Below are 20,259 nucleotides of genomic sequence, written 5' to 3' on the forward strand. Positions count from 1 at the left end.
ATGAGTTTGACAATGTTGCTTGAGAATGAAGGAATGATATAAACACTATTTTGGGGCAGGAGCAACAAACAAGTAGACCAGCAAACACTGGAAGTCTGTAGCTAGGATACCAAAATTTGTAAAGTTTTGGCTTTGACTGCGTCTTTCCTTTTTCATAAACTCTATAGTATAGTTTTGTTTGTTTTGTTTTGTTTTGTTTCGTGAGAGCTTTCCCATCAGCAGTGGACTAGAATAAAATTGCTAAAGTAAGCATTCGTTAGTCAGAGAGGTTATTTTTCCTCTTCAAGAATATATTTATCCACTTGGTTGATATTACAAATTTTTCAAAAGTTTTCCACTGATGGCCAAATTAATAACAATATCTGTGAACTGAGAAACTTTATTTCAGATTTCTATTTTCAAAATCTTCATAAATCATTTCAAGTTGTTGGAAAACAGACACATAATGTTGATGTAGATAGACTTTTATATCAGACACCTGTCTTAAAACTAGAGCCACACATAAAATGGTTGCAAATGTTAAGCTATATTTTAATATACTTCAAAACCATACTTTAAAGACAAAGAGGCAATAAATCAACTATGATATTTATGAAGACTTGCTTATTAATATACATCACTTTAAGACTAACCAAGTCTGTTTTTCTACAACACATTGAAATACATTTTAAGAAAATACACTGTGCTTTAATTAAAATGTGAAATTATTTTTTCTTCCTTGAGTGTTCTCACTTTCATTGTGATATCTGCCACCTTTGTAGCTGATGTACATACATTTCTTAAGAATAGCTTATGCTCGGTTTGCAGATGTGCATGAAGAAAACTGCCAAAGTGTGAGATGAACTCTCACTGCCTGAAAGAAAACATAAATCTGCATCCTGTCACCAGCTGAGAGCTCAGTGCTTCATCTTTCAAAACATACCAGGATGGCAGTAGATCTCTTGCAAAATTCCATGAAAGAGATTTACTCAGAGTCCATTCCCTCAACAATCACAATTTTTTTTTTTTTATACTATGTAGATCACCCAAGACGGTAATCTGAGAAACTTACTTGTGCTGATGTGATCAGACTTGCTGCTCTTTGGGGCTGGCCTCTCACATTGTGTACCTGACCAGTTGGTGGAACATCTAGAAATATAAATAAAATACATAAATACATAAATACATAAATACATAAATACATACAGAGATACATACAGAAACACATTAGTGAATAATAACCTACAAGTCTACTAATGCAATAACTTCAACCAAATGAAATGAAGGAGCCAGCCATCACGGATTAATGGATGTTAGGTAGAGATTTCTGCTACTTCCCTATATATTGTCAGTATGCTGAAGGTAACTTCAATTGGATTTCACTTATTTAAATATTTCTTAAAATTTAGTTTATTCTATGCTAAACTCAAAATTGCCATATTTTTAAGAAAAAAAATGGAAATCTTAATTAAGAGTTGGTAATTTGAGAAGTCCTAAAAATTACAGGTAGCCACTATAAAAATTAAGTTTGCCTTTTAAGCAAATCTTCCTTTATTAAGTTTCTTCCTTTATTAAGTTGTGATTTAAAAGCAAAACAACAACAAAAAACTTTTTATCTGGTTGTTTTAAGTCCAAAGTGGAACAAACTACCAATAAGTAAATGGTCATGTGTCTCATAGTTCAAGCTGCATTATGCTTATTATCTTAATAGGGATTGGAAGATATAGTGTTTTCCTAGTTAAAATACTAATTGTATCATCATGGAATCAAGAGAATGTGCCCAAATTTTTATTGGAAAGAGCTATCTTCCCCATATAGGCACCATAACACTATGATGAGAAATCTAGCACAGGTTTCAAATAATAGCTCTGATTAAAATCTATTATTTAAACATAAATCACAATCATATAATTAGCTAGTTGCAGCCAATAAATGCTGGGATGGTTTTAGCTATGTTTGAACAACGTCTATGGGCTAACACTAGATGCCTCTGTGCATCTGTCAGAGAAAATTCACAGAGCAACTATTTAATTGGCTTCAGTTCTTATTTAAAATGACTGTCAAATACCACCACATCAACAATAGTTGTACACAGTAAAAGAACAGATTCCAGAACCATTCCAAGTATATCTTTCTGGGCATGATGGCCAAACTAAATAACTGCAATTTCAAGGTCTCTGCCAATTCTGTCATAGCTGATTCAGATGACTGAATCTGTTTTTCAGAACTAGGCTTCTATGATGTCATGCAAAGTATTTGGGATATTCATGAAGACAGTATTTATTGGCTGCTCTAAAACATGGGCAAAATCTCATAAAGTCATCATTGCTGACAAACTCAAATCATGAATAAAAAGAATATGTTAACCAGCATGATTGACAATATCGATACTATTTAAAAAAATACAGTTATTTGATTGAAAATGATATTGTAAATCTATGAGTATGCAGCATGATTTAAATGAAAATTAATATTATTATATTATGATTAGGTCATCACATATATTATCCTAACATTTTGTTCAGATTCTTTATAAAACTCTTACAGACATATTTTCTATACATCACATTTATTATATACCATACCACAAGCAAATCATTAAAGTAGATAAATTAATTTCAAGGCCAAGCCTCTGACTCTGTCCATATTACTGAAATGAGGTAATGGAATGAGCACATTTTTCAAATAATTATAGTAAAGTAAATAATCAATAAAATCATTGATCTTTTAAAAATAATTTCTTTTTTTTCCCCAGTTGTAGTTTTGCAGATGAATGATCTAGAAAATTGTTCCAATTCTTCACTTTCTAATTCTTGACACAGTCCACAGATACTTCAAAATAAAATGTTTAGCAAGACTTTGCAAATGTGTTGCTAGAGTGAATTCCGATCATTGCAAAATTCTTTTTTTAGTAGCTTCACATTTGTCAATTCTTCCTAATTGACCACTGAGAATGTTTTATATGCTCCAATGAACAAAAAGATAATACGGGTTACTCTAATAATTTTATTATATAGCTGATCTGCACAAGGCTATTTTGTGGAATTATATTGACTAAAATACCAAAATTTGCTCTTTACATTACCTTCTTTGATTAAAAAATATAAATCAGAGTTCAGGTTAAATGAGAGGAATGACCTGAGATACATTTTGTTATGTTACTAGAGATGAGAAATTCTGGGGCTCATCATTACACTGAGATGCTTGGAAGTCAGAAAATGAAATTGCTCAGGAATTGGAGGGTTGAAAGGCTAATTGATCAGATTGTGTTTTGATATCAACATCATGCATTGTAAATACTTCAGGAAGTTATGAAATATATGAATTTGGAACTTAAGAAGAGTAGAAAGAATTAAAAAAATGAGGACAGTGTGATTCTTATTCCAAACTCTGGAATTATTTAAGTAGGACAATTGATATTTGTTAACATTATTGAGTAATTTCCTATTTTATCCATAGCTTGGTACCCAGTATTTATAACAGATAAATCACCCGCCAGTGCTTATAGTCTCTTCTCTTTTAAATGGAGGCACATTTAAATTCCTAAACTTCAGGGAATGTAGTACTTATTACATACTGGAACTAACTCTCAAAGACTGTGCTGAAGAAGTAATTAATTTTGAGTTATACATCTTAATCAGCTGACGATCACCTTGCAATGATCCCCATACTCCTTATTAAAGAATGTTTTATGATCAAAGATAAAATAAGATATGTTTCACTGTTCTACATTTGTTCCAGCTTAAAAAATACTCTCTTTTGAGCTATTAAATCAAGTAGAAATCATTATTCTTGTTGTCTACCTTACAAAATTACTACTTAAGGCATTTGCTGCTGCACAAGTTCTTCTTCCAATGGTTGATTTAAGACTCAGTATTTTTATCATCTTTATAGAAATTCATAAATCTTCATACTCTGAGTAGACTACAACGATCAAAGCCATTAATGGCAGAGCATTCAAGATATGGAATGTGTGCGGATCATCAAAATTGTCAGTTTAATTCCCCACGGACTTATTTGCATAATCATGCTGACTATAATATCTCTAGCATCTATCTCTTTTTCATTATTCCTCAAGCAAAATCCATAGTCCCTGCCCTGGTCATAGGTAATCATACTGCTACAATCCACTGTTCTCTGCTATTCATCCTCAAACAGTTATCTTCAAGTTAGTCCTGTATGGCCCTCTCAAGAAATTTTTTTTTCTCACCATCATAAACCTGTATTATCACTCCTTTTAAATGATTTCTACAGTTGTTTCCCACTGCCCTTAACCTTAGGACAGTGAAAATCAGCTTCTTCTTATGTGTTGATCATTATGCCACTCTGAATTATTTAACTTTTTAAACACTTCCATGAATTTTAAGTAAGTATTGTTGGATAATGGAAAGATAGATAGATAGATAGATAGATAGATAGATAGATAGATAGATAGAGATTTTTGTTTTGTTAAACAATTGTTTACTCTTTATTCTTCCCTTCATCATCTGAAGATACTGCTCCTAGTGGTTTCTTGAAGTCACTAGCTGCCTGGTAAAGGGTTATTGCTTTAACATTGTTTTGGACTTCTCCCCTTCTCTACTTTTTAATTGACATTAAAAATAAATATTATTTACTGCTACATTGTTTTCTTAAATGCATTCTTACACTTCCATTATAACTATGTGTGTAAAATGCTCTTAATTATATTTTATGGCATTCCCTTTATGTTCTAGATTAGACTAATTAAACTGAAAAAAATTGCTAAAATTGAAATTCTGGAATCTCATATACCAGAGAAGTTCATTTAGCAGCTTGGAGTTGTGACCAGAAATCTGCATTTTAACAAAGTGAGTCTGATGCAAGCAATTCACAAATCAATAAATATTTGAGATAAGTTATTATTATATTCCCACACTGTTCTTATACCGAATATTATTCAATCATATATGTATATAATTTTTTGGGTTTTAGGATGGGAATGATAATATGCAAGTCCAGCATGATTGTTTAAAAGAGTAAATGACATCTCTACATAGTACCTGAAAAACTGAGAGGGTTTTTGTTTTTAATAACGAATTCTCATCTGAATACTTCTATATGAAATGCATGATGAGTTCATTTCTTATGTCCTTTAAGAGTTTGTGGAATTATTGTATAGTTAAAATAATATCTATTCCAAATGTAATTTTCTATAATATAGGGCAGTATCTTTGTGTACAGGCAGTAGCCTAACAAATATTACTAGGAAGCACAGTAAACATTTTTAGAACAGCAAAACAAGTTTGTCGTATTTAAGGGGATAAAATATAATCTTTGCAAAGGAAGGTTTTTACATTTAATTGCGTAGTATGAGACATATAATTAAACTGTCCAACACAATGATAGCTCTTGAAGTAGTAGAGTGATTGTTACAAGGAGAACTGAAATCAGATATAAAATACTGAACTTGTATTAAAATCTTAGGTATTGTCTGTCACCATAACAATGATTAACTTATGTGAGCTATACATGCCATTATGCAGAAATGTGCTCTAGAGTTACCTACATGGGGAAGACTTCAAAATAAAATAATGAGATGGATATTTTCTCCTTGTTTTCATCAAATACAATGGTCATGGGATTCTTCTAACCAAAGTAAAAGTCAAAGCTGAACCTTAAAGCAATTTGAAATTGAATTTCTCATATATATGCTAGACTCCCTTATTAACCATGATGATGGAGACATTCAGAAAGAAACATCTTTTAATATACTCCTTCCTTTCTACACATAGGGGAAAAAATGGCACAGAGGAACTAAAGAATCCTTAGAGAAAACTTATTGTACATACTTCATGCTCCAAAAATCTCATTAAATAAAAATAAAATATATGATGGCATTTTGTGCACCAGATTTACACAATAGTAAATTCATGTACTGTGTGAAGAAAATTAGAAAATTAAAGTCACTTGCAAATTTTTTCTTTCTGATTAATTCTGAAAATTTCACTCTTTTGGGGTTCAGCTATAACTACTTTCGCATGACATTTCTAACTTTAAAGCTTTACACTCTATGTAGTCCCAGCACCTTGTTTGCCCCCTCTCCTTGCAAAAAGTAATATTGTAAAATGTGAAATAATTCATTGCATTTGAGAAATATATTTTAATATTTATTTACCTGTTTGTTAATTTAATAAAAAAAAACTAATTCATCTGTTATTGCTTTATAACCTTCTGAGATAAAATTATTTCATAAATACATAATGATTCATAATTTTTTATAATATGCCTCCATAATTTCCTATTCTAACTTTGATGTGAAATTTTGCAAAAGGTTCAATTACCATGTGCCAACTTTTGCCAGATCCTAGAATAAATATGTTCATACAAAAAATACTCTTATTCAACTTCAATAATAACCTATGAGTTGGAATTATTATTCACTGTGAGAAATGAGGAAGTGCATGTTCAAATGACTTGCTGGAAAGATCATAGCTAATAAGTGGTGGAAATAAAATGTGGGGTTATTATCCCATCATTGTTTTCTATGACAATGCCATGATACTACTAATTCAATACAGGAGTAGGAAGAAACGCTTCCCCTTGCTCTATCATGCCCAGAGAGTACCAGTCCCTTAATAAGAAAGTCAAAATATTGTCTGAACTACAGCAAATAAATGCATTTTTTTGAGTACTAAATTTGTAAGAAGTACCACATTGGCTGAGACCTGCAGTCAGTAATGCTGAATATTCTGTCTCTGGCACTGACAGTTAGGGACATGTTATTAAAAGATGTTAATGTCCTTCTTGATATCAAATTTTCATTTTTGTGTTGGTTCCAAAATCCTAGAGATGCGTTAATATTTTGAAAGGTACATCAATTATAAATTAATCTGTTGTTATTCAATACAATTTTGAACTTTCAAAATTTGAACTTTTAAAATTGGTAAATTTATTCTATATTTCACTCATTTGGTATTTTTTATATACAACATTACACTACAATTTCTTTTATTCAGTACCATTCTCTATCTAAATTTGACTATTACTTCTGGCAATAGCTAAATATTACCCTGCTTTCTTTTCTTCAAAAAGCTTAAGGTTGTATCTGAAATTTGTTTGTTGTCATAGTATACTGGATTCAACTTTATAATAATGCCCAATTTTAATGCAACTAGACTGCTATCTATCACCGTATACCAAAATTAACTCAAAATGGATCAAAGATCTAAACATAAGACTTGAAACAATAAGCTGCATAGAAGAAAATATGGGTACTAAACTTATGGACCTTGGGTTCAAAGAGGATTTTATGAATTTGCAGTAAAAGATAAAATAAATGAATGGGATTATGTCCAACTAAAAAGCTGCTGCACAGCAAAAGAGACCATCGACAAAACAAAGAGGCAATCAACTGAATGGGAGAAGATATTGGCAAACAATATTCTGGTAAGGGGCTAATATCCAAAATATATAAGGAACTCATATAACTCAACAACAAAAAGACAAACAACCCAGTTAAAAAATGGGCAAAGGACCTGAAGAGACATTTCTCCAAAGAGGACATACAGATGGACAACAGACATATTAAAAGATGCTCAACATCACTAATCATCAGAGAAATGTAAATAAAAACCATAGTGAGATATCACCTCACACCGGTTAGAATGGCATCATCAACACGACAAATACAAAGTGTTGGAGAGGCTGTAGAGAAAAAAGAAACCTTGGAATGCAGACTGGTGCAGCTGCTATGGAAGGCAGTATGGAGGTTCCTCAAAAAAATTAAGAATAGAATTACCATATGGCCCAGAAATCCCTCTCCTGTGTATCTACCCAAAAAATCTGAAAACATTTATCTATAAAGACATGTGTGCTCCAATGTTCACTGCAGCTTTATTTGTAGTGGCCAAGACATGGAAGCAACCAAAATGTCCTTCGATAGATGAATGGATAAAGAAGTTGTGGTATATATACACAATGCATTTAATAATAACAATTTGAGCTGCTTTGTATATAAATGACATTATTTTTATATATGAAAATTGCAGATATAATCATTCAGATATATCCAACTGTCACAGCAAAACAGTTAAAGTGGTGGCCATGAAAGAAATAAAATTATTAAAATTATTCAAAATGATTTATTTTATGAAGGAAGGAGAAATATAAAAGAAAAGATGAAAATCTAGTTTGCCAAGAAATTATCCTTAAAAGGAAGTGTGTTAAAATTGGGTGGTTTAAGTTACAAATGTTTAAACGTAAAATTCTGTGCAGGCCACTTAAGCAGAAATGGCCACTGAAGTGTGAAATGATGACTGAATAAATATAAAAAATGAAATCTCTAGTAATGGAAAACTTTTACCATCTATATATTCTCCAAGAAATTTTATTGAAAGCAGACCTGAAAGGTATAAGTGTTTTTTAGAGTGAGTAGACAATTTCTACTTAAGAATACATTACATGCATCAACTGAAAGGGAAAAGGAACAATCATAAAATTAGTATTAAGTAATATGGTGGATGTAATTGAAGACATAAAAGTCGGCTATTACACTAGAAACATTGGTTGCAATTTTATAGCTAACGGTCGGAAGAAAAACTGAACGTCTGTACAAATACCAATAGAAAGCTCTATCTACATGATGTGAAGACGAATGTCCAATTCCAAAATTGTCTTAAAAACATCCTGAACCATGTGTGTGGGGGTGGGAGGTGGGGGGGTTGGTGGTGGTGAAAATCTCTACACTTAGTGCCAATCAGACAAAGTAACTAGTTCATTACCTGAATATTTTATGTTTTAATACAAAATAAGTGTTCATAATAAAGGCTTTTTAAATAAAAACATAATGAGATCCCTTCCCAATATTAGGGCTTCTGTGGTGCAGGGTGGTGAAACCTGAAACATAATATGATGAAGATGTGTGGCATATCCAGCTGCAGTTATTAAGTCTCGTTCACCATCTATTAATCCTATACAAATTGGGGGCAATGGTAGGGATATGAGAAAGTGTTACTATAAGATTGTCAGTGTGCAAATGTCTTTATAAGTGTAATATAAAACTCTAATTCTCTAAAAAATGTTTAATTTACTTCTAGTTGTAGTGCTCATGTGCTGAGGTGTACTGACACTATTTACTTTAATTTATAGCTTAAATCATTGAAAAACAATTCTGATATATATAAAGGGCCATTCTGATATAAATACTTTTTTTGGTATTTCAGCATAGCCTTTGTTCTAGTTCCAAGATTACTATATATCCACCACAAGGTAACATCAAAGCCTTCCACAACCACATATTTATAGTTCATAAAGAGACCTGGTAGTAGTAGCAACATCATCTCAATTACTACCATTCAGCCTTTGTCAAAATCTAGAAGCTGTACTTGCAAAAGATTTTAAAAATATATCGTTTAAAAACAAAATAAGCAATCAAAAAAGAATAAATGAGATAGATTCAGAATGATTTGCTAAAGTCAAGCTTCAGAATGATGAATACATTGGTCTATCTTGCACAGATATTAGTTATAAAACACTCACTAGACTTGTCGGACAGGTATAGGGCATGTTACACATAGGAAATCTAAAGCCTTATGACAAACTGCCCAATAACATATACTTGCTTTCTAATCTAAAGGTAAGAAGGTTTACACAACAATCATCTGAAAATTGATTCAGGAAGTCGAGAAAAATACATCTAAAATGCTATAAAAAATTACATTAGTATTTTGCATTATGGAGAAAACTGCAATTTGGGGGCAGTTATAAATATCTTCATACATGTGATCAACGTTCAGTCATAAGTATGATAGATTCTGTTTTCATATTTCTCTACATGTATATTTATGAATATCTAAGTATGCATTTGTCTATGGCTATCCTAAATTGTGATTTACTTAAAGTAGAGATTATCTATTATTCATCTTTGTATTTTCTCAGTTTTTCAACAGTGTCTGGTACATGGTCAATATGTAAGTTTGGTCAATCAATGTTTGCTACTTGACAAAATGAATAAATTCATGAAGGCATGGGGATGCATGGTTGCACACATATGAATTCACATACATATGTTGAAATGTCACATTCATGTGCCATACCCTATTCAATGAGGAATATAGAACACCACTCATAAAAACATGCTTTCAGTTAGTTACCAATCAGTGATTTCTCAGTAAAAGAAATATTGATCCATTAAGGGAAACACTTTACATGCAAGAACCACAGTTACAGGCAAATGTTTCCTTCCTTCCTTTCTCCTTTCTTTCCTTCTTCCTTCCTTTCCTCCCTTCCTCCCTTCCTCCCTTCCTCCCTTCCTCCCTTCCTCCCTTCTTCCTATTGTAAAATTAGAAGATTCCAGTCTAGCATATTGGGCATGTAAAAATTTCATATATTCAATGACATAAATTGTGTGCCACTTCAGTTCTTGTCCCAGGATGCAGCCAACTAAGAAATGCTTATTTTGTTTCCATGACAAAAATTCTAAAGGTGCTTGTCTGATGAGTACTTTGACATGGAAACCAGTTTTGTATATAAAAAAAATAGGCAATTAAATGTTATTTAATCCAATCAATTACTTTAAATGACTGTCTGAAATTAAAGTGCTGGTATGGTGAGCACTTTGTGACTCACATGGCATTTGTGAGTTTTGGAATTAGACCTGTGTTGTAATCTAGTCTCCCCTTCTCACAGAGGATATATCTTCAAGTAGTTTACCCATTTCAATTTTTTAAATTTATAACAACAGGGGAAAGCAAGACTTCCTGTTCTGTCACACAATACCCACAAATCTAACCTCTTATGTTTTGATTTCTGTTTTCTCTTAAATCCACTCCTTTTCTTATTTTATATTTTACCTTTCTATTTTGTATGTTTTTCTTTTACTACCTCAAATCTTTTTTCCTTCTTCCTTCCTTCTTTACTTTGTTTCTTCTCTCCTCCATTTCTTCCTTTCTTTCCTGTATTTTTCCTTTTTGCTAGGCAAGTTGATCATTATAATGAATAAAAATCTGGTTTACTGAGTGATGAAATGACATAATGTATTTACATGTACATATCATCTAAATTAATTTAACTCAAATGATAAATATTACGACTATTAAATTTAAAGTTGTATATGGTACATCAGTACAAATACAATTAAAATTTCTGATTTGTATGCCCAATGGAAAAGTTTTAGGCTTAAGTTTCCATACTTCTTTAACATAATGGCTTCCTTCTGCTACTATCCTACTATAAAAAAGGAGAAAGAAAATATTTTCCTAAATGATTTTAATATAAGGAATTTTTAATTTATTTGTTACTGTTAAATCGATGTTGTTAGTTAAACTGAAAGCATCTGATGCTTGTCTTGAAATTGTACAAAGTGAGTTTGGGATCAAGTACTAGATTGAAGTTGATTGATCTAGTTTTCTTGACCTGTTTCAGCATGGAATATGAGCAAGAAATAAACCTTTGTTTTTAAAAGCATCTGACTTTTTTTTTTTTATAGCAGAAAAATATGGAGAAAGCCGTTTAATAGAGGGAAAAATAATTTAAATTGTTAAAGAGGTAACAATTACACAAATGAAAATAATATGTTGTTATATCATGTTTAGTTTCTTTGGTTATTGTGATTTATTGCTTATTTATATTAAAGGTCAAGAACATGTCCCAAAATCAAGGGAAAATACTGTGACTATATTAAAGCTTCATAACCATAACTGCCTAATATATAACTGAATAATAACTGTTTCGTTGTTAGGTAGTGTCACTTGTACTCTCAAAGCACAAACAGGACTTTAAACTTGTAGAGAAAAATGTGGTATTTTGTATTACGTTTTTTCCCCATGGCATGACTAGCACGGTGAAAGCTAAAACAAGCTATAACTTGTTACCTGGGATCATAAAGGACAGATTTTGATGCGACAGCTCTTTGTGGCCTTTACTGCTCCAAAAGAGATGCACATTTCATATTTTGTGCTTTGAAATTATGCCAAGGGGGCAGAAAACAAATAAAGGACATGCAATGACCTGACTCTTGAAAGGTGGACAACACAGGCTGCTAAAGTTGCTCAATACCCCTGCTGCAAAGTTGTGATCTGTTTGAAATCTCTCATGACTGCTTCCTTGGGCTTTTCTGAAATATTCTCTACGGAGCCACAAGGTCACTGGTCCAACACGGAGTGCTGCTCAGCCAGACAGCAGGACCAGGGAGAGGAAATCATGCAGTCTTCTTCCTGCAAGGCCAATGTTTTGAGAAACAAAGGCCTTAATTAGCTGTTGTAAAGTAGAAGAAGAATTCCTACCGTTTCATAATTTGTGACAGAAACAGAACTTATTATATTCTTCCCCAAAGCTCCAACAAGGGCTTCTGTGATACCTGTTTATTTCCTTAGATGTTTCTCACCCTAAGGACTTAGAAGAGAATGCTTAACTTTTAATAAAATAATTAGATTGGCACAATCACAAAAAAACAAAGAAAATGAAATGCCTAACACAGATCACTCTCTTAATGAATGTCCCGTTGGTACTTATTTATATACTCACTTTGCACCTCTCTACATTTTTTAAATCTACTACAAAAATGTTTAGGAAGCTAATTCCCGAGTATGTTTTCTAAGGTAACACAGACCTTTCTTTCTCTATTATTCCTCCAAGACTTGAGCTGAGTTTTACTTATTGTAGCTCTCTTCCCAGTTACTAGTACTATCACTGCACTAGGAGTCTTTTAGTTTAGTCGTATTTTGCCTTATTTTCAATAACAAGTATTTCTTTAAAACTGCACTTTATTTTTCATCTTCAAATTCCCAGAAACCCAAATTGTACCAGGTTCTTAGCATTTTATGTTTGGTCTATTACAATGGCTTTATATTTTTACTTTTTTTTTTTTTTTTTGGAACATTTACTATATTGAAGACAATATTCTATGTTCTTTACATATATTACATTTCTTAATCCTCAAAACAATCTTAGGATGTAGATGCTATCAGCATTTCCACATTAAGTGACAAAAGAGGCAAAGAGAAGAAAAAGTAAACAAACTGCAATCCTGAGCTATAATGTCCTCTCTCACTTGGCTCTTCTTTGTGCCCTGTTTACCAACAAACAAATTTAAAAAGCCATTTTTTAATTAAAAACAAAACAAAACAAATAACGCTTTCTTCTCCTTTACATTGCACATTGAGATTCATTTTAAAATTTATTGTTTCAAACCTATAGCTTCTTATTCCAGCAGAGCACCATGTCATCAAGACCTTTTCAAAATATTTATGACTGTGATACTTCATATTTCAAATGTTATCAGTGTTTCCCTACTGCTTATAGAATATATTTCAAATTCCTAGCTAAGCATTTTAGGTTCCTTAGAATTATTTCACTGTCTAATATTATTGTCCAATACTCCTCCATAAGTAGCACTCAAATCCCCAGAGCCCCTGCCACATTCCTTCTTGCCTCATCTTTTTCCTCAAATAGACTCAGAGGCCTGCAAGGGCAGGGGTTATATCTTACTTTCCTTCTTCCTATTCCCTTTACATTTTTGAGATAGAATTCCAGAGTAAAAACAACAAACAAATAAGCATCCTATTTGTTTGACCCTTGTAGCTGTTGAACATTTATTAATAAGGTAAGATGTGGTATTACGATGATGATACAAAGATAATCACATCATAAGCTGTTAGGTTTCACAAATACTATGCCGGCACCAAGACTATTTTTTAGCAACATAGGAACATATTACATACAAAATACATGTTAGCTGTTGGAACAAAATAGATAATTTGGACACAACCTGTTATTTGAAGGAATTTACAATATAACTGAGAGAAACAGAAATGTAAATTTAAAGGGGCCATGGAGTAGAACACAAAGCATTCCCAGGCCAATTTCATAGAAATATATGTTCCTTGTCCAAAAGCCACACACAGATGAGAGGTTAATTCTTGCCATAAAATATGAAATGTTATAGAGTAGTATGAAAACTGTAAACACACATATACATGCACAGATGATCAGAGAAAAGAGATAATTTTGTGGAACACCATTTTCCCCCAAAAAAGGTAAATAAAAAAACAGATGTCCATATAAATCTAACCAAACCAAAGAGGGGAAAAAAAAAAAAAAAAGGCAAAAAGAATAGATTGGGGAAAAATGCTCACAGCAAGTTATTTTTAGCTTTTGTTTGAAATGAAGAAGTAAAACACAAAACTAACAGTGCTCTCTTGCTTTTGATCACAGCAAGAATTCTTCTGGCTATGGGCAAGAAGCAATAGTATATATTACAAGAAATGTCTTAGAGTTTTGCCATATTGCCATTTCAAAACAGTGAGTACCTGAATTGATATGATTGCAGAAGCAATGTAATATCACAATTAGATCCTTTTGGCTCTTCCTTTTCAGATGATACATGTAACCTTAAAAACTTACTTTTTTTCTTCCATCTTCAAAAGTGAATATGAATTATACAGAAAATTGTTTTTAAAAAGTATTATCCCAATTCTACCAGTAACAGACATTAACCTTCAAGCTACACAAGTCAAATATGTGTGCCTGTTTTGTTCACTGATATATCCTTCAGTGTCTAGGATACTGTCTGGTATATAGTTGACGCTCAGTAAATATTTTTTGATGACTGAATATGGGAACAGAATATTGATAGTGTTTTTGTTATCTAGGAGGGGAAAGTATGAACAAATCGAGGGATGGACACATGTAATTCCAGTTCTTATGGACTGTGACTATACTAGTCAAAGGCTTATAATAAGAAATAGATCAAAAGGATTGTTATCTCTCTTGAAGTTGGGAACAAATAGGCTACTTACATATCTAGATATACCCAGGTATATTATTTTGAACTATCAGGATAACAAATCATAAAACCATAGCAAAAAAATAAACAAATATTTAATTGTGACCCAATAATTTTATGATTAGCTCCTCAGTTACTACAGATTTTTTAACAACTGATTTTCTATTAGTCTTAATTTTGTTGCTAATGGGAATCTTTGTTTTCTCAGTGGCTTCATAGGTATTTTAGAGGAGTTTGGGGTTAATGTGTATCTGGGTTGTAACTCTGACCCAATTTTAAACCAGTTTCTAAACAAAAATTAAAATGGGTCTCAGATTTAAATACATTGTGCCTTATAGGCTTGTATCAGTGAACAATTAGTCCATATTCATCACTGTGCAGACAAGGAAAATGTGACACAAAGAAATAAGGAACTTGCCACAAATTATTGCTAGTTTGATTCATAAAGTATACTCTTGGATCCAATATTTCTATTTCTCTGCATTAATCCTAGAAAACTAATAAGAGAAGCACAAAGATATTTACATATATGTTTTTACCCTTGGAAAAAAATTGTTAGTAAAAGAAGAAATACAAAAACAAAAAAATACACACTATTGAATGATATATGCTAAATTAAATAAAGTAGGGGAAATCCAGACAATGGAACACTGGGCAACCATTAAGAATAAAAACATCTAATTATATACACTGAGATGGAATCATGTTCATAATATATTGCAAAGTAAACAAATATAAAAGATAATTTATAATATGATTTCATTTTAGTATAGACTATTCTGCACATGTATATTTGTATGAAGAAACTAAATGCATGGAAACAAAATATAGCAGTGGTTATTATAAGGAAATATGGGTATTTAAAAAATTATTAGAGTTACTAATTTTTGTTTCTAAAATAAATATCCATAGTATAATAAAAAATACTTTGAGTAAAATATATTTAATAGTGGCATTCAGAGATTATTTCATTATTTCATTCTAGTCAGAGAAGGAATGCTTTAGATCATTCCTTACCAAAATGTGTCCAAATGAGGCAACTGTTGATTTAGTTGCTTTTATGAATATAGAGAAGCCTGAATGATTTCTCAAAAAAAAAAAAAAAAAAAAAAATCACAGTGTGAAAAAAAGATTAAAAAATACAGTGTACAAAAACAAATACAAAGTTTTCAAATCTTTGCTACTCTAACTACAATGCTACAGTCTCAGCCAAGACAGGATTTAAAGTTTGGGATACCCAAGAAAACTTCAGCAAGTTACCTAAAATAAAATCATATGCACAGTATTGTACCACCAAGATTGAAAACTTAAAACTAGTTGTAAGTCATGTGTAGTCATGCAACATTTCTTTCCTATGGAAGTTTTATATGTACATACTGTAATCATCTTCCCAAAGGGGGGGGGTATCTAAGGCTTAGAGAGTCCAGGAGGCCACCCAAAAGTAATTAGAGGAACAGGTATATGAATCCAGGTAAACATGACTCAAAAACCCATGCTGTTTGCACTTACTGTATTTTGCTTTAAAATCAACAAGTTTTCTTACTGTCTGTCTCACTTTGATAGTGACAATATCAGCCAATTAATGTATCTCTATGGTACAGTCTATAAATATAGGAGACCCATGTGAGCAGAATCAGGATTTGAATCTGCATTCAAAATCCAGACAACAGAAGGAATTGCTCTACAGGAAGGAATCCCTGACCTCCTCATTGTCCTCTCCTATAGTCTTTCATGAGTCTCTAAGCACTGGTCATTTATGCCCAGGAGAAATTTATTAGTACACTTCACTATCTCCCTAGTTTTTAGTGGAATGGATCTGTATGGAGAGGGACTGAAATATGGATAGGCTGAGAATTTCCCAAATCTTCAAGTTTTGGTTCCTTTTTTCTTAATATAATTCCTTCAATTTATCTCTCGTCTCTTACATTTTTACTACAAGTTGCCAGAAGAAACCAGGCCACACCTTTAATATTTTGCTTCGAAATCTCCTCAGCTCAATGTCTAAGTTACTATTTTGTAAATTCTGTCTTCCACAAAACACCAGAATACAATTCAGACAAGTTTTTTGCCATGTTATAACAAGAATCACTTTCTCTCGTTTCCAATAACATGCTCCTCATTTTCATTTCAGATCTCATATTTCATATCCATATTTCTACCAACAATCTCTTCAAGGCAATCTAGAGTTTTCCTAACATGTGTTTCAAAAACTCTTCCAGCTTCTACCCATTACCCAGCTGCAGAGCCACTTCCACGTTTTTAGATATTTGTTACAGCAGCACCACACTGCAGTATGAAAATCTCTATTAGTCTGCTAGGGCTGCCATAACAAAATGCCCCAGTCTGGGTAGCTTAAACAACAAAAAGTATATTTTTCTCACTTTCAGGAGGCTACATATGTGAAGTCAAGGTGTCAGCTGATTTGGTTTCTTCTGAGGTCTCTGTCCTTGGCTTCCAGATAGCCATTTTCTTACTGTGTGTTCACATGATCATCTTTCTGTGCATGTTCTGATGTCTTTCTCTGTCTGTGTACTAATCTCCTCTTCTTATAAGGACACCAGTCATATTGGATTAGGGTCCACTCTAAGGACCCGATTTTAACTTAATTACATCTTTAAAGGCCCAACCTCTAAATACAGTCCCATTCTGAGGTACTGGGGTTTAGAGCTTCAACATATGCATTTGGAAGGAACACAATTCAACTCGTAACAGTAACAAAAGCAAAACTGGTGCACACACATGTGTGTGTTTGTGTGTGTGTGTGTGTGTGTGTGTGTAACTTAATTTTATGTGACAACTTCACTGAGCTAAGGGATGCAAAGATAGCTGGTTTCTCTGGGTGTATCTGTGAAGATGTCTCTGGAAGAGGTTAGCATTTGAATTTATAGGCTGAGTAAAGAAGATTACCCTCACCAATGAGGATAGGTCTCATATAATCCATTGAGGGTCTGAACACAAGACAAAGGAAGAGGAAGGGCACAGTCACTCTCTCTGCTTGAGCTGAGACATCAGTTTTCTCCTGTCCTCAGACATAAACACTCCTGGGTTTTGGATCTTTGGACATGGACCTACACACAGTTCCCTTGGTTCTCAAGTCTTCAGATTTGAACTGAATTCTACAGCTTGCAGACAGTTGACTGTGGAATATTTTGGCGTCCATAAGTATATGAGCCAATTCCTATAATAAATTCCTCTCTCTCTCTCTCTTCTCTCCCCCCTCTCTCTCTCTCTCATATATATATATATATATATATATATATATATATATATATATACACACACACATATATATTATATAATATGTATAAATATATAAAATATTATATAAATATATAAAGTGATATAATATATAGTATAAAATATATTTTCTCACTAACATTTGATTATTCTGTTTTGAAAAACCTTAAGTAAGTCCAATTCAGTTCATATTTACTATTCACTTTCCATGTGCCACATACAAAATGATGAATCCTCGGTTGAGACTAGTGGGATGCTAAGTGTTAATGGGAAAAAAGTCAGGAGAGGCCTTTGGGTTTAGTTAGCTCTTTGAGCAAAAATACCTGAGACTGGCATGATCCCATGGTTATGTGGCAAGACTGTATGTAAGTATGGTAATAGTGGCACGAGAGAAAGAGTTGTAACAAATATTTATTATTGGAGGGTGAAATGTACCGTGGATATTGCTGGGAGATAATGGTTTAGAGGTAGGTATATACTTAAAAAAAAGGGAAAAAAGAAAAAGTTTATATCCAATATAAATAAAAATTTGATGTTAGGGAGAAATCTTAGAACTAGGAAGATGTAGTTAACTTGCTATTGAGTTCAACAGTTCTTCAAGAATTAATAATTCCCATGCCTTATAAGACAAACTACTTAACAATACAAATGTTGTCAAAATAACATACATTAGACTTTTAAATTTTTGTGGTTTTTTTTTTACGTTATTCAATATATCGACTTTAATAAATGTCGAAGTTCCCTCCAAATAAACATGAAAAAATAAAAACCTAGATTTTCTTTTTTTCTAGGCTCGTCTTTGGATTTTTCTTTTTCCTCCACACAGAGTAATAAGTGAAAATGGCCATCAAGATACAAAATGAAGGCTTCCAAACAACAAATCTATTTCTTAAATTGAAGGATACAATTATAAAATTTCTATGTGGAAAAAAAAAACCTGCTACCTTCATAGATCTGAATATGTTATAGACTTTCCTAATGTGTTTAAGTTCTCCAGAATCCAAATAATTTTTCACTCTATGAAAAAATTAAAATGTACTAACAACAAAACTAAGGCAAAAACAAAACTGAAAACTAACACAAATTATCTCTTAAAGAAACTTTTGTTTCCTGTAAAGGCTTTTAGATGAAACAGTACATTCTAGCTTTTCACTAAAGATACATGACTACTGCGAATTGAAATCTGAGGATAAAATTTGCTTCTAAAAATCTACTCTAATGAGGAGAATTAACCACGAGAAAGATATTCTGAGGGCTTAATATTCTCTTAGCTGGACTGTTTGTTTTGTATTGTATGTAGTCATAAACACTTTATATTAATTTTATTTTTATTTCTTTACATTTTAATACCAGGAAATTGTAAATATCCTCGGCAAAACTAGGCCATTTTCCATATTCTAGAAATTTCAACTCTAAGAAACATGAGCATAAAATCTGTGTCTGAACCATCTCTCTATTTTTCATAATCCCTTAAAAGTGGGCCCTTAATAGATAGTGCAGAAATTGTTCTCTTGAATACTTAATGCTTCCTGGCTATAAACATATTTTCCCCTAGATTCCACTTTCCCTTGAAGTTATCATTATTTTTCCTTCATTTAATCCATAGCCAAATGTTCAGAAATAAATTCTCTAGAGAAGAATTCACATTCTTCTCTAACTTCTTACCTTTAACTTAACCAACTACAGTCTGATTTCTGTCACATAGGGCTTTCAAGACATCTCTCATAATGGCCATCTCATGGCAAAATCCAATAAACCATTTATAATTATTGTCATCCTTTAACTGTCTGGGGTGGATATTCTTTGACAATCTCTATTCCTTTGACTTGGAGGAATCTACTCTTAGACAAATACCCTTCAACTTCTATTTCTTCTCTTTCACTTTCGTGACTTCTCCATAATATAGTATCAAATGTTGGTATTTCCTAGGATTCCATCCTTAATCCTCTGTTCTTCTTTCTGTAAACCCACTCTCGTTTCATTGCATAAAATATACCTCACAAACTGGCCCCAACATATCTCTTTTCTCCTCATCATATCATGTCTTCTGTCCTCCCACTATGCCACATAGCCTGAGTTCTATTCTCAACCTTCACCTTTTACTTTCAGACCTATTCTCTGATTGTGCTACTCCTCTTTTGAGAATGATGTTCAGTGATTTCCCTGCCTGTAAAACTATTGCAAATTTTTTTCAAAATACTATGAAAATATCACTTCACCTATAAAGGCTTTGCTGGTCCTACTAGTAATCATTAATTTATCTCTATTCAGTGGTTTTCCCACAACACTTTGGTCATATC

General features: G+C 32.4%; 1 protein-coding gene across 4 annotated transcripts in view; it reads right to left on the bottom strand.

Moving 5' to 3' along the window:
- LRP1B (LDL receptor related protein 1B) overlaps positions 1-20,259 on the bottom strand; it is a 1,798,389-nt gene that overhangs the window by 14,193 nt on the left and 1,763,937 nt on the right. For all 4 annotated transcript variants that reach the window (XM_074335786.1, XM_074335783.1, XM_074335779.1 and 1 more), the window contains one exon: positions 1,052-1,128. In XM_074335786.1, the coding sequence (XP_074191887.1) occupies positions 1,052-1,128 (77 nt within the window). The remainder of the gene's footprint in view (positions 1-1,051; positions 1,129-20,259) is intronic.

This window comes from Rhinolophus sinicus, linkage group LG01 (assembly GCF_036562045.2).
Source record: "Rhinolophus sinicus isolate RSC01 linkage group LG01, ASM3656204v1, whole genome shotgun sequence".
NCBI classification, from domain to species: domain Eukaryota; kingdom Metazoa; phylum Chordata; class Mammalia; order Chiroptera; family Rhinolophidae; genus Rhinolophus; species Rhinolophus sinicus.